This window comes from Netta rufina (genome assembly GCF_964035555.1).
Source record: "Netta rufina genome assembly, chromosome: 18".
Classification (NCBI taxonomy): domain Eukaryota; kingdom Metazoa; phylum Chordata; class Aves; order Anseriformes; family Anatidae; genus Netta; species Netta rufina.
In genome coordinates, this window is record NC_140142.1 from 2,699,109 (window position 1) to 2,713,751 (window position 14,643).

At 49.3% G+C, this 14,643-nt stretch overlaps 1 protein-coding gene and 1 pseudogene across 2 annotated transcripts; both read right to left on the minus strand.

The window, feature by feature from the left end:
* Nucleotides 1–3,351: 3,351 nt before the first annotated feature.
* LOC311216157 (olfactory receptor 14J1-like) lies at nt 3,352–4,284 on the minus strand (the record flags this gene model as incomplete). Its single annotated transcript, XM_084297702.1, has 1 exon — nt 3,352–4,284. The coding sequence occupies one exon, from the start codon at nt 4,282–4,284 to the stop codon at nt 3,352–3,354; it is 933 nt and encodes a 310-aa protein (XP_084153828.1).
* An 8,513-nt stretch (nt 4,285–12,797) lies between these two features.
* LOC311216158 (olfactory receptor 14J1-like) lies at nt 12,798–13,734 on the minus strand (annotated as a pseudogene). Its single transcript has one exon. The product of its transcript is annotated as an olfactory receptor 14J1-like (transcript).
* Between the last annotated feature and the right edge of the window lie 909 nt (nt 13,735–14,643).

Consider the following 14,643-nt stretch of genomic DNA (forward strand, 5'->3'; position numbering starts at 1 on the left):
CTGCCGGAGTTGTTTAGCCACTTCATCCACTGTGGGTTCCTCATCCTCTTTCCAGGCCATTATTGCCAATGAGCTGGCATATGATGATGGTGCACTCCGTACAAACTTCCGCCACATGGGTCGTGTACACCTGACTTCATCTGGATCTTTGGATGTTTGTCTGAGGTCTGGATCCTCATAAATCACTTCCCGTACGGCTAATTCCCTCAGGTACTGGATTCCCTTCTCCATAGTGGTCCACTTGCCTGGTAGACATAAAAGTTCTTCCTTGAAGGGATACCTTTCCCTCACAGCTGAGAGGAGACGCCTCCAGAGGCTGTGAGATTGTGCTCCATCTGCAATTGCTTTGTCAATGCCTGCGTCTCTAGCAAGGGATCCCAGTCGCTTGGCTTCCCTGCCGTCTAATTCCACACAATTGGCTCCAGAGTCCCAGCATCGGAGCAGCCAGGTGACAAGCTGCTCACCTATACAGCGACCAAAATCTTTTCGCACATCTCGTAACTCACGCTCGTTTAGGCTTCGGGTAGTTACTGTTGATTTTTCGGCATCCTCATCTTCCTCCTCCTGAATCCCTGATGGCCCAGCATCATCGTCATCTCTATACCTAGATTTGTCAGAAGACTCTCTGCGTTCTAAACGACCTGAATCTATACACGATTTTTTCACCTTCTCTACAGGGGCAGCTTGCACTGCTACAGCTCGCTTCTCTGACCCCGTTACAGGGTCTGCCACAGGGGTTGGAATACCCTCTGCAGGGTCAACTTGCACTGCTAGAGTTCATTTCTCTGACACAGTCACAGGAGCTGGAGCGGCTGCAGGAGCTGGGACTGGAGCCGCTGCAGTGTCCACCATAGGGGTCACAGTGGCCATTGAATCTGTCACAGGACTTGGAGTGGCCGCAGGGTCTGTCACTAAGTTGATAGCAGTATCCGTGGCAGCTCGATAGGCATGAGCCAGGCCCCGGCATCTTACAATGATTTGTGTTACTTTGGAACTGCCAGAGTCATGACACCTTTTTTTCAAGCATTCTGCAAGTTTTTGAGGATTTTGCAGTTGTTCAGGGGAGAATTTCCAAAACACTGGGGGTGCCAACTGCTCTAGATGCCTGCCCATATCCTCCCATACTCCCTGCCACCCACAACTATACTGTCTCCGGGCAGATCTCCGGATGAGCTTCATAAGTAGTTGTTTAACTTTAAGCAGAACCTGAAGTGCATTCAGGAGGCAGAACAACAAGACCATGCTGGTCTGAGTATGCCAAGGATATTCAATATCTTGGAGAGCTATTGTGAGAAGCTCAGAGGATAAGAGGGTGGTGAAGGAGGAAGGGAGAGTGATCAAGTAAGAAAAAATATCTTCCCCTTTCCCCTCCACAGATTGACTCCCTAATGGAAAAAAAACAATAGGTATAATTGCTAATAGTTTCCAAGATACAGTTTCCAAAGTACAGAGTTGACGATGTTACTGAGTACAAATACCAAGTTAGAGTCATGGCCAGATATCTCATCGTCTCATAAGCCACTGATACAACACACAGTACCATAATGATCTGAAACCAGGGCCCGGAGAGGATAAACAACATGACAGAGAGAACATATGGAAAATAGTGTGCTATAATACTCAATTTGGAAAACAGGCGCAGAAGACTTGAGATTAAAGCAATCAGCATTATGACAAGTGACTATTAAGCAGGGCTAATACTTATACCAATTTTAGTTTAACACAGTCTGGTCAGATCTGCCATTATCTCAACCTTTCAGGCCCCAAGTTAGGCCCCAAGAAGACTGCTGTGGTTTAACCCGGCCGGCAGCTAAACACCACACAGCCGTTTGCTCACCCTCCCCCCTCCCTCTCTGGGATGGTTGAGAGAAAAGGGAAAGTGAAGCCCGTGAGTTGAGATAAAGACAGTTTAATAAGACAGGAAAATAATAATAACAACAACAACAACAACAACAACAACAACAATAATAATAATAATAATAATAATAATAATGTTATAAATGGCTCAGGATTCAAATTAGGATTAAATAAAAAAATAGGATTTATTAAAATAATATAAAGGAACAGAGGTAAGCAAACAGCGCTGGGTGCACCGGGAGTCTCCGCTCCACCAGGACGCACACCAGTTACATCAAGCAGCTGATTTTTATGCTCCTAGACTAATACATATTCATTACTACTTCTAAAAAAAATAGATTATTAAAATTAGCTTCCGGGGTCAGTCCCTCCTACTGGAGCATGCGCATCAGTCTCCTCTGGGGGTCTCTAGGGGTCTTTCATGCTGAAGGCTCGTAGTCTTCCTCTCCCCTTTGTACTCACTTGGCACCATACCAAGTTTATAGAACATCTCCTGCAGGTCTTGTCTCCCAGCCGTCCTTCAGCTTCTTTTTCTTTCCTCTTAATCTCTCGGCCCCCCTAACCAGATACCAAAGATCCGCATAGTATCCCATAACAGTCACTAGTTGTTATCAGTTGTTCTGAAACTCCCAGACATCAAACACAAACAGCTTTCTTATTGACACTTCACGAGTAATTAAAACATTCTTCCCCAGCCATTCACAGTCACATCTATAGCAGTGTTAAGTTAATCTCGAAGAAGACAGGAAAAAAAAAGGCTGTAATTGTTAGAAATAGAAGTCCAAAATAACAAAAGCAAACAGGTTCATAAATTTAAGGAGTATTTTCTGAAGACGTGATAAATTGACTAGAATGAGGGGGAGACTGGGACACACTGCATCTGTGGTTCAAGAATTAAATTGCCAGTGCAGGTCCCAGAGGCAGACAGGATTCAAACAGAATTGTTCTTTATGGACACGAATTGTTAAAACATTCCTCACAATAATATATAATAATATATAATAATGATGATGATAGTACTACTAATAATAATATGTACAAACAAGTGATGCACAATGCAATTGCTCACCACCCGCTGACCAATGCCCAGCCTAACCCCGAGCAGTCCAGCCCTCCCACCCCTGCTAGCCACCCCTATATATTGTTTAGCATGACGTCAGATGGTATGGAATACCCCTTTGGCTAGTTTGGGTCAGCTGTTCTGGGTCTGTCCCCTCCCAGCTCCCGCTGCACCCCCAGCCTGCCCATTGGCATGATAGGGTGAGAAGCTGAAACGTCCTTGGCTTGGTGTAAGCGCTGTTCTGCAACAAGTAAAACATCAGCATATCATCAGCACTCTTCTCATCCTAATCCAAAGCATAGCACCCTACCAGCAACTAGGAGGAAAATTAACACTATCCGAGCTGAAACAAGGAGAAATGCTAAACCTAGAGGTCACAAATTGCCTGATACTAACTTGAGGTAAATTAGAAAAGTGAGATAGCCAATTTATTGCTACGTAAATATTACCACTAGAATCAGTTTCTTCAGTGTGGCTTTCAGCTCCTGGTTCCTCATGCTGTAGATGAGGGGGTTCACTGCTGGAGGTACCACTGAGTACAGGAATGACACCATCAGGTCCAAGGATGGGGAGGAGATAGAGGGGGGCTTCAAGTAGGCAAGTATGGCAGTACTGACAAAGAGGGAGACCACGGCCAGGTGAGGGAGGCACGTGGAAAAGGCTTTGTGCCAGCCCTGCTCAAAAGGCATCCTCAGCACTGTCCTGAAGATCTGCACATAGGACAGCACAATGAAAACAAAACAAACTAATGCTAAACATGCACTAACCACCAGAAGTCTAACTTCCTTTAGGTAGTCTGAACCTGAACAGGAGAGCTTGAGGATGTGGGGGATTTCACAGAAGAACTGGTCCACAGCATTGCCTTGGCAGAGGGGCAGGGAAAAAGTAGTGGCCGTGTGCAGGACAGCATCAAGAAAGCCACTGCCCCAGGCAGCTGCTGCCATCTGGGCACAAGCTCTGCTGCCCAGGAGGCTCCCGTAGTGCAGGGGCTTACAGATGGCAACGTAGCGATCGTAGGCCATGGCAGTGAGAAGAAAATATTCTGCTGATATAAAGAAGAGAAAGAAAAAGACCTGAGCAGCACAGCCTTGATAGGAGATGGCCCTGGTGTCCCAGAGGGCATTGGCCATGGCTTTGGGCAGAGTGGTGGAGATGCAGCCCAGGTCCAGGAGGGCGAGGTTGAGGAGGAAGAAGTACATGGGGGTGTGGAGGCGGTGGTCGTAGGCTACGGCGCTGAGGATGAGGCCGTTGCCCAGGAGGGCAGCCAGGTAGATGCCCAGGAAGAGCGCGAAGTGCAGGAGCTGCAGCTCGCGCGTGTCTGTGAATGCCAGCAGGAGGAACTCGCTCACAGAGCTGCGGTTGGGCATTTGCTGACATTGAACACAGTTGTCTGTTGAAGAGAAGGCAGAACAATGTTAGTTCACACTTCTCTGAGGGAGACTTATTGCAAGTCTTAGAGCACCCTCCAGCCTGAGCATCTCTCTTTTCAGAAGAACCTTTCTGTAGCTCTCTTACCCGAGCTCCAGCTGGTGCTGGCTGAGAGTGGCACTGGGAGCAGGGGCTGCTGTGGGTTGCAGAGGAGTCCTCTCTGCTCTACAGCAGGAAGGAATCAGGAACATGGGGGAAGCTTAAGTTCAGTTCTCTGGTCAGATCAATGAGCTTTTCAGTGTTATTTCAAGCAACTCATCTGAATGCAGAGTTACACAGGCCACTGCCCACATGTCGTGTTCTAATCTGCCCTCAGTTTGCTGTCTTTGAGCCGCAGAACCATCCAGCTCATGAGTTTCCCTGATAAGAAACTGGAGACAACTGAGAGCAGAGAAGCCCCAGTCCAAGTGCAGCTGGACAGAAACCTCACCTGAGGTGAAGTTCTCACACAGACAGAGCTTGGGAGCATCTCTTTGAGCTCTACCTTCTCTTCTACCCCTGCCTACCCCACAGCCCATGGGCTGCAGGGGGAGAGGAGGCCAGGGAGGGGCTGCTCCAGGGGAAGGCGTCTGCACTGCAGGGCATGGCCGCAAGGTGCCCGAATCCCCCCTGCCACGGCGTTTCTGCCAACAGCTCCTTCTGGCCGCCTGCCCCTCTGTGCTGCCTGCAGCTGTCCCTGTCGGGAGCTGCTGCTCTGCGCCCACCTCTTCTTTCCCCCTGCCCGTGCTCACAGACCCCATCCCACACGGCTGTGCTCAGCGCTGCCCTGCAGCACCCTGCCACCAACAGGGCCCTGCCAAGGGGCACCTCCATGGCTGCAGGAGCTACGCGGCAGCTGACAGAGAGCCCGGCATGGCCAGCCACGGCAGGGTGTTCTGGGCTGACCAGGGGCACCTGCCTTAGGGCACTCCAAGGGGCTTCTGCCAGACTATCTCACCTCACACTGCAACCCAGCAGGACTCTCAAAGCCTACTGCATTGCCCACTGCCCTCCCAGAAACAAGACCCAGCAGGAGGAGACCCTTCCACGACCTGCAGCTGCATGGCCCTGCAGCAAGGCATTTACCTTGTCAAGGGCTGTGCCGGTTTCTCCTGCAGGCAGCTCTCAGCATCCTCCCACTGCCAAGTGCCTCCAAGCCCTCTCTCCTTCTCTCCTCTCTGTGTGCCAGTTGCGGTCAGAGCCCCCCAGTCCTGCTGCGCTGTGCAGAGGAGCTGCTCCTGGGCACAGCTGTCTCTCTGCACCAGGATCCCTTTTGAAATGAGTTTAATCTGTTGCAGGAGCCCAGCCCAGCTCAGCACCAGAGGCCTAGATCAAGGCACTGCAATCACCCCTCTGGGGGCTTTGCTGATGAGCCCACGAACCTCAGGCAATCAGAGACAACTGAAGACAGCTCTCCAGAAGTCCAAGTCAGAGGCAAGTTTCCTGCAGTGTCCCCCTGAGGGCCAGCACTGACACAGCCTCCCTTGGAGCTCGTTAGAGCCAAACCCTGGAGGCAGTGAGGACAAGGAGACAAAGGCAATGTGAAGGTGACACTGAGGTGTAGGCAAACTGGATGTGTGTCACCAATCACAAGGGCCAGGTCTTATTGCATGGCACACATGAAGGGAGATCCTTTGCCTTGACTGGTTGCTCAGGGCTCTTTGTGGGGCAGTAGGAGATGGGGATGTGCATTGCCAAGTGCAGGAGAATGGTACGACCCTTGCCTGGTTCATGGGTGGGGGCGAGGAGGCAATGAGGCCCTGGTGCTTTAGCAATAAGTTGTGCCCTCATAGGCCTCAGTGGCAGAGACAACAGCCATAGCCATGGACACAAAGACCTGGGTCCTACTGGGACTTTGAGCCTTGCCATAGCCCTTTATCCTGTCTATCCTAGGGACTCCCAGACCTGTACCTCCTGAGGGCTGCAGACCCTCTTCTGTGTGGTGCCACACTGGATCTGAGCTTGAGTATGATAACTCAGATTTTCTTGGAGGTCCTGCTCCTCATAAGGCAGCTCTGTAGGAAGCTGGCCTGGTTCCTGGTGAGCAGGCACCACAGCTCATAAGGCATCCCTCGTGGTGCCCAGGCCCTCCTCCTCCTGGTCACTGCTCACTCAGTAGAGTCTGCCCTGATGTGTAGTTCCTCTTCCTCTGGCACAGGACTAGGCACTTATTGTTCAAGATGTTCCTTTAGGCAAACTACTGCAGTTTCTCAAGATTCCACTGGACAGATGCTCCATTCTGTCAGGTGTTCATGTCTGCAGGCAGACAGTTCAACCTTCCCGTGTCTGTGCTGTCTCTGACAAGACAGCAGCATCAGGAGCTGCATGGAACGTTTGGATAATACAGGAGTAAGAAGCTGAATAAAAGTGCAGCATAGAATCACAGGAGAGTAGGGGATGGAAGGCTGCCAGGCTCCACCTCTTCTGTGCTTCCTTCTCATGCATGCTGTCAGTTTGTCTGGGGCTGTGTCCTGAATGTTATGGGGCTGTGCAGGTGAAAATTAGAAGGGCCAAAGCCCAGCTGGAGCTCAATCCATCTACTACTGTCAAAGACAAAAAAAAAAAAAAAAAAAAAAAAAGTGTATATAAATACTTTTATAAAAGAGGATTTAGAAGAATGATCATCTTTAATGGGTGTATGGAAAAACCTGATGACAAAACCTGAGGAACATAATGCCTTCTTTTCCTCAGTCTCTACCACCAAGACCAGTTGTTCCCCTGGATATTTCTTCCAGCTCATAGTCAGAGCTACACTTCAAGTTTCACTTTGTGGCTGTTTTTTCTCTCCTGCTCTTTCCTATTACCACAGAAAGCTCCATGAGGGTGGAAACCCCTCCTGAAGTAGGCATCCCGACCCAGCAGGCTCCTTGCGGCCTCTCAGCCAACCACACACAAGTCACCTCAGCAGCAGCTTCCAAGCCAGGGGCCTGCTGCTGGCCTTGCAGCTTCTTGACTAGACACAGCCAAGCCTTGTGCCTGCTGCTGCCCACTCATGGACTCAAGCAGAAGGGACAGGACAATCCATCTGGGGGCCTCCTTTCTGTCTTGGTCCTCCTGGGTGTGTAGGCAGAGGGGATCCCCCAGTCAGCATGCCAAACAAGTGCCTTGACTTCTCAAAAGTAAAGGGTGACCTGGCACCTCCTGACACAGGTGACCTCACAGTCCCTTTCTGTGACACGTTCCTGCTGCTGCCCTATCAGCTGCAGAGACAGAAGTGACCTCACAGTCCCTGCCACAGTCACATTCCTCCTGCTGGGCCATCAGATCACGAGGTAGAACTGACCTCTCTCTTGCTCCATAGGTACCTGTTTTTCTCTTTCTAGATTAGAGACTAAGCAAAGTTTTAGTGGGAGTGTGTGTTGTCCTGCTAGTGGTATCAGGTCTGTGGTTAAGGCCATGCCCCAGGAGATGACCTTGCTCTCTTCTTCCCCACCACTCCCCACACGGGGCAGGCCCTCAGGAAACACGCCTGAGCCTGGAGATGCACCAACCTGCTGCGCTGAGGTGCCACTACTGCAGGAGGAGAGGGGAGGGTTGGAGAGACGCATGGAGCCTGTAGGCAAGAGTGGTGTGGCCTGGGGAAGTGAGTGGAAAAGTTACCCTTATACTGGGTAACTTATCCTGGGAAAAGTTACCCTGAAGCCATAGGAGCCATTCTGGAAAGAAAACTTGTAGGCAGGAAGCGCACTTTTGTGATGGTGCCGAGCTGCTGGGCACATGTTCAGGGTGCTCTGATGGACTTTTATGTCCTTTTCCATCATGTATTAAGTGCCACGTTTCTCAGGAATAGAGTACCCAACAGAGCTGTGACAGATACTCTGAGATCTTGAAAGCCACCACAAAGATGTCCCTAAGAATATGACTGATATAGCGAGGTCAGGAGAAGCCCTGGTCAGGAGAAATGTGAGATTTGGAAGAGAGAATAGGACTATCCAGCAGAAACTAAAGATTTTGTAAAGGGTAAGTTGGTTCAGGCTATGCGGAAGCTGCTGTAACCGTGACTTAAAACACTTATATGAGGCTATTCCCCAGCTTCAAAGAGCAAACTTAATTCCTACATTTAAATGTTACTCCACACCCAAACAGGAATCAACTACTCCTATGCCTGACATCTAATTGTGCACTGAAGCCAAAACTCAGTCCATAGCCTCTTTCCCTTACCCTTACTCTCTTGCTTACATTGATCCCTACCCTTAACACTAGATTTAAATGCTCTATTTAGGCCTAGAATTATTGGAAAAACTAAACAAACCCTAAATCACTAAGCTTGTCCGCACTTTAACCACAGACCTGATACGCAAAGCAGAACACCAATCCCTCCCAAAAAATCTTTCTTTAAATTCAAACCCAGAAAGGTGAGCCCTAGTCCCCTGATGCATGAGCACCTAACAGCTGATTCCCCTGTTCCTGTGCATTGACTTCCTCACCTTCAGCCCCTCTCCTAACCCTTACCTTTAGGTACCATACTGGGTGTGGCCCTTAGTGCAGGCCAAGAACTGTGAGGTTACTCTGCAGTCACATGGCATGCAAAGATGGATGTGAGGGGTCATGGGTCTGATCAGCTTGTGGGCCACAAAGAGGAGATGGATGGGAGTGCTCTGAAGGGCTCAGCTCTGCCTCAGGATCTCCTGCCCCAGCACGAGGAATGTGACTGTGGCAGTGACTGTGAGGTCACTTCTGTCTCTGCACTTGATAGGGCAGCAGCAGGAACGTGTCACAGAAAGGGACTGTGAGGTCACTTGTGTCTGGAGGTGGCAGGTCAGCCTTGACTTCTCCCTGGGAGCTGCACTTTTGGGCTGACATCTGGCAGTGGCCCTGCTAGGCCAGCAGAAGGCACCTGCTTGGCATGCTGACTGGGGGATCCCCTCTGCCTCCAGAGCCAGGAGGACCCAGGCAGAAAGAAGGCCCCCAGATGGGTTGTCCTGTCCCTTCTGCTTGAGTCCATGACTGCACAGCAGCAGGCACAAGGCTTGACTATGTGTAGCCAAGAAGCTGCAAGGCCAGCAGCAGGCCCCTGGCTTGGAAGATGCTGCTGAGGTGGCTTGTGTCTGATCAGACCTGGGCTTTGTCTTTCAAGGAGTACCTGGTGAGAGTTGGCGAGACATGGGTGAAACAAAGGATGAGAGCAAGGTTGTGGACAGAGATGGGTGTCTGTAGACTTGAAGGAAATAGGGCAAAGTGTGGGACAGCATAGGAAAGCCTGCAGAGGAGAAGGCAGAGGGTGCTGGTAAAAAGGGAAGGTCCCAAGAGCCCTGAGGTTTTTGTCCCCTTGGCTAGAGTTTGTTGGGAGATATGTTATATTAATTCTGATGAGGCTTCATTGATTTCTTTCAACTCTGAGCAGCAGCTCAGAGGTGTCATACCACTGTTCTTCTCATGGCATCCCACTGCCCACTCCATCCCACAGATCCCAGGAAGAGCCTTGAGCCAGACATGGGGATGCAGGATCTCCTCTCCCAGTGGCTGGGGTCAGGCCTTGGCTCTTCTGCTTCACTAAAATCAACCAAGAGTTTTCTCAGCACAGGACTTTGCCAGTCTGCAATCTTGGTCTCTAATTATCTACCCTAACACATACCTGAGGAGGCTTTCTTAGTAACAGCCCTCAGTTGGGCCCATTCATACTCCAAGTCGCTTCAACTTTTCCTCCTGACTTTACTTGCTCAAGCGGTTACATCACTCTCTTCTATAGTACCTGAGCTCCATAGCATCAGTGCCAAAATACTCCATGGACCTCATTAAAATGCAGAAACTCCTGACATCTCTTCCATAGTTTTAGAAAGTCTTCACGGCTTGTGCAGTTAACTGCAGAGCTTGCATGATGTAGTTAAGGAAGGAGATTTCAAAAAGCAACTAATGAAAATATTTTCTGTTTATAAATCCTGAATTTTGCTACATTTCAGTTTGGAGCATCTTTCTTCTTCTGCTATTTTTCTATGGTGTCTTCTTTGGAAACCTTCATCGGGAGGAAAAGTAGAGTCTAGAGGTCTGACACATCTGCTGCCAGCAGTAGTCTTTGTCCCTGTAACTGCAGCCCAGCCCAGCACATGAAACCCTTTCTAAGAGAAGTCAGGAGTTCCTAAGGGAAAAAAATGAAATAAAATAATAAAATAAAATAAAATAAAATAAAATAAAATAAAATAAAATAAAATAAATTAACAAAAAATTGAAATGACCATTGGAACCTGTGAAATTCTGCTAGAATCTTTGCAGACAACTGGACATCTATGCTCTATTGGGTCTTCTGTGGAAAACTCAAGATGCAAACTAAAGAAAATATATCTTCGTTGGCTGTAGCTGTACCCATGAGATTGGCCTCTTTTGGGAAATTGTCCCCTTCCAGACACGGAAACCTAAACTGAGTAATGTGAAAATACCTGCCAGTCAATAGAGTAGGGCAAAGTCCTACTTTCTGTGCTGTAGATGCAGAAGGCAAAAAGAATTGCATTGTGCCTGACACTACTCTGGGAAGTGTAACCCAGGTCAGGCAACTTTACCTTAGTGCTGACAAGTCCATCACTAAGCCACACTCCCAAGCTCTGCATCTATACCTTGGCTCTCCAGTTGATGACCCAGCTCATGGATGGCAATCAGGGAGTCTCGGTTAGCGCGACGCTGCCTCAGGTGCGCCACCACGGTAGCAATTGGCACCTGCTGTTCTTCAACCCTCAGCAAACCCCCAACAGAAGGGTTCTGTGGCAGACCAAGTAAGGTAGACAACTGTTTCATGTCCTTTGTCTCCAAGGCAGCTCTGCCAAAGCCCCACCGGTGGTGCCCTCTTGGAACTCTGAATTCCCTCTCCTGAAGCAGTCTACGCCGAGGATGCACATAGCCTCTGGGCCAGTCCCAATGGGGTGCTTTTGCCATTCCTTCCCAGTTAGACTCACCTCAGCCTCCAGTACAGTTATGTATTGGGTTCCCCCTGTCACTCCAGAAATACAGGTGGGTTCTACCTCTTTCTAGCTTGATGGCATTAGGGTACTCTGTGCACCGGTGAGTACTGATGTATCAGTAGAGCCTGATACATTTGTGGGTGTGGTGTACCAGGCCATTAACTATACCCAGTCCAGTAAACCCGATTGTTCCTTTCTTCCCCGCCTCCCCATGGCTGGAAGCAGAACCCCTCTAGTCCTGCTTATAGTATTCTTTACGGTGTCTGGTAGACGAACCACTGGAAACACGTCCCACCACAGCACAGTCATCCCACAGTACAGGGGACAGGGTGATGCCAGACAAGGGATGCATTACAGTGCAGGAGTTGTGGCAAAACTCAGGCGGAAATACTCAAGAGCAGGACACCTCAAATGGCTGAAGCAGAACCCATCTGCTTATCCTAGTTTGGGAATCATCCCCTTCCATCAGGGATATGAAAGTAAAAAATGTGAAATGCCCCATCAGGTCAATGTGGAAAAAGTATTCAATGGTTTTGTGCTGGAGTGGCAGAAGGGAAAAAGTATTGCATTGTGCCTCAGACTAATCAAGGATACCTAATGCAGTTCATCGCTGAGATAAAGCAAACACTCTAAGAATTGTGAGGGATGTTCAGTTGTGGCCTAACATGAAGAAGAAAGTTGATCACTAGTGAAGGAACAGTCTCTTCCTGCCATCACCAATCTGGTTACACAAGCATCAGAAGAACGTGTCTGCAGTATTTCCAAACCAGCTGGACACCGGGTGCTCATGGTGCAGAGGATCTTTTGGGGATGAACTCATTCATGATGTAACCCTGAGGACAATGTGGAGCAAAGACTACATAGGTCAGCAATACCTCAACCCACCACAGTATTTCCTCCTCCTATCTCCCTGTCCTGCCCTTCTTTCCTTCAGGATTAGAGCCAGAAGGGAGCTCTGGAGGTTTCCAGTGCTAAGATCTGCTCTGAGCAGGGAGAACTTTCGCATCAGATCAGGCTGCTTCCTCAATGCTTCCTCCACCTCACTTTTGAAAGCCGTACTCCTAGGGGTGTTAGCTGGAAGGCCAGTTCTGATTCAGTGGTGCTACAAGACAACAGTGTGGAAGAGAAGTGAGACCAGCACCAAAACGCCCATGTCCTGCTGCTGTCAGTGTTCGTGGGTCCAAGAAAGTGGCAACCCTGACTCAAAGGCTGCAGGCAAGGAGTGCCTGCCAGGGCAGAAAAGGGCAGCCCCAAACAACACCAGGGTTTTCCACCACGTTGCAGCAGGGATCTTCACCCCACACCCACTGCTGTACCTGAGAAGAGTGTATGAGAAATGAGATCCACAGAAACTGCCTACCTGCTGGTTCCTTTATTTAGTTAGTTACAAAGAGCTTAGCAGCACCTCTACATGAAGTCTTTGGCTTAGAAGAAAAGGTAGAAGGACACAGAAGAAGAAAAATATATTAAATTTATAAAATAAGAGTATAAAGACATATTTAGCATATGGGAATAATACTGAAAAGAATGAACAGTTTTTGAAATATGTGAACAAAGGTGTTTCTGCCTTGTCCATGTATACTTCAGGGAGTCACATGCAGAAGATCAGTTCCTCGTTGAAATACTGAATATTGCAATAACCTCCTCAGTGCCTCCTTGAGCTCCTTATTCCTCATGCTGTAGATGAGGGGGTTCAGTGCTGGAGGTACCACTGAGTACAGAACAGCCACCACCAGATTTAGATGTGGGGAGGAGATGTAAGGGGGCTTCAGGTAGGCAAACATGGCAGTGCTGACCATCAGGGAGACAACAGCCAGGTGAGGGAGGCACGTGGAAAAGGCTTTGTGCCGGCCCTGAGAAGAGGGCATCCTCAGCACTGCCCTGAAGATCTGCACATAGGACAGCACAATGAAAGCAAAACAACCAAATGCTAAAGAAAAACTAAACACAAGTGGCCCAACTTCCCTGAGGTAGGCATCTGAGCAGGAGAGCTTGAGGATCTGTGAGATTTCACAGAAGAACTGGTCCAAAGCATTGCCGTGGCAGAGGGGCAGGGAAAATGTGTTGGCCGTGTGCAGGACAGCAATAAGAAAGCCACTGCCCCAGGCAGCTGCTGCCCACGAGGCTCCCGTAGTGCAGGGGCTTGCAGATGGCAATGTAGCGGTCATAGGCCATGACAGTGAGAAGATAAAATTCTGATACAATCAAGAAGACAAAGAGAAAGACCTGAGCAGCACATCCTTGATAGGAGATGGCCCTGGTGTCCCAGAGGGATATGGCCATGGCTTTGGGCAGAGTGGTGGAGATGCAGCCCAGGTCGAGGAGGGTGAGGTTGAGGAGGAAGAAGTACATGGGGGTGTGGAGGCGGTGGTTGCAGGCTACGGCACTGAGGATGAGGCCGTTGCCCAGGAGGGCAGCCAGGTAGATGCCCAGGAAGAGCACGAAGTGCAGGAGCTGCAGCTCGCGTGTGTCTGCGAATGCCAGCAGGAGGAACTCGCTCACAGAGCTGATGTTGGGCATTTGCTGGTTGTGGCCATGGCGTTCTACAAGGAGGGAAAAGGCAGTAAGAAAATACAACACAACTATCTGTTGATATCTGATTCAATATCGGCCTTTTAAGCAGACATTAGGCATGTCCATTTCATGAGCCCTGACGGATGCTGCCTAAAGTAGTCCGTGGGAACAGGGGACTCTTCTGTAGGCAGTGTAGTTAACAGTCCCTACCTATAAAAAAAAAAAAAAAGTAAAGAGGAGCATGGGGTATTGTCAGATCAGTTTAACTCTTTATATGAAGAAATTTTTACTCCCAAATCACCTAATGGCAGAGAAGGGCTGTGGCAATTTTTTTTCTATGCTGTCGTTCCTGCTGCACTACAAAAAAAGCCTTGTGGATCCTCAGAGTCATAGATACTATTCCTCTAGTGCAGAGTGTACTTCAGAGAGCACAGCCAGTCTGTCCATCCATTCTGGTCTCAGCTGCCCTGTGCTGGTGGGAGAGAAGAGCAGCGATTGTCCCAGGGAGGTGCCTGAGCCCTCCCTCAAACAGCATTTCTGTCAGCAGCTCCCTCTCACTGCCTGCCTATAGCCCTGCTGGGAACTGGTTCTCTGTCCCCACATCTCTTCCCTGTCCATGCTGAGACCCCAGACCACAAGCTGTGTGCTTACAATCACTCAGATTCCCCTCCACTGCAAGAATTTGGCACTTAGGGCACTGAATCCAAAAAAGCCTTTCTCCTCAGACTAAGCGAGCCTCAGTCTTCCTCCTGAAATGCCCATTCATAAATGCCATTCTCTAAAGTTTCTCCTAGTCCAAATTACCAAAAGAGTGAGACCGACCCTGACAGATGCTATCAGCCATCAGATGTGCCAGCTGTAGAAGACCCCTCTGGCAACCCCACCTGCATGGCCCTGCTGCCAGAGCCTCACGGT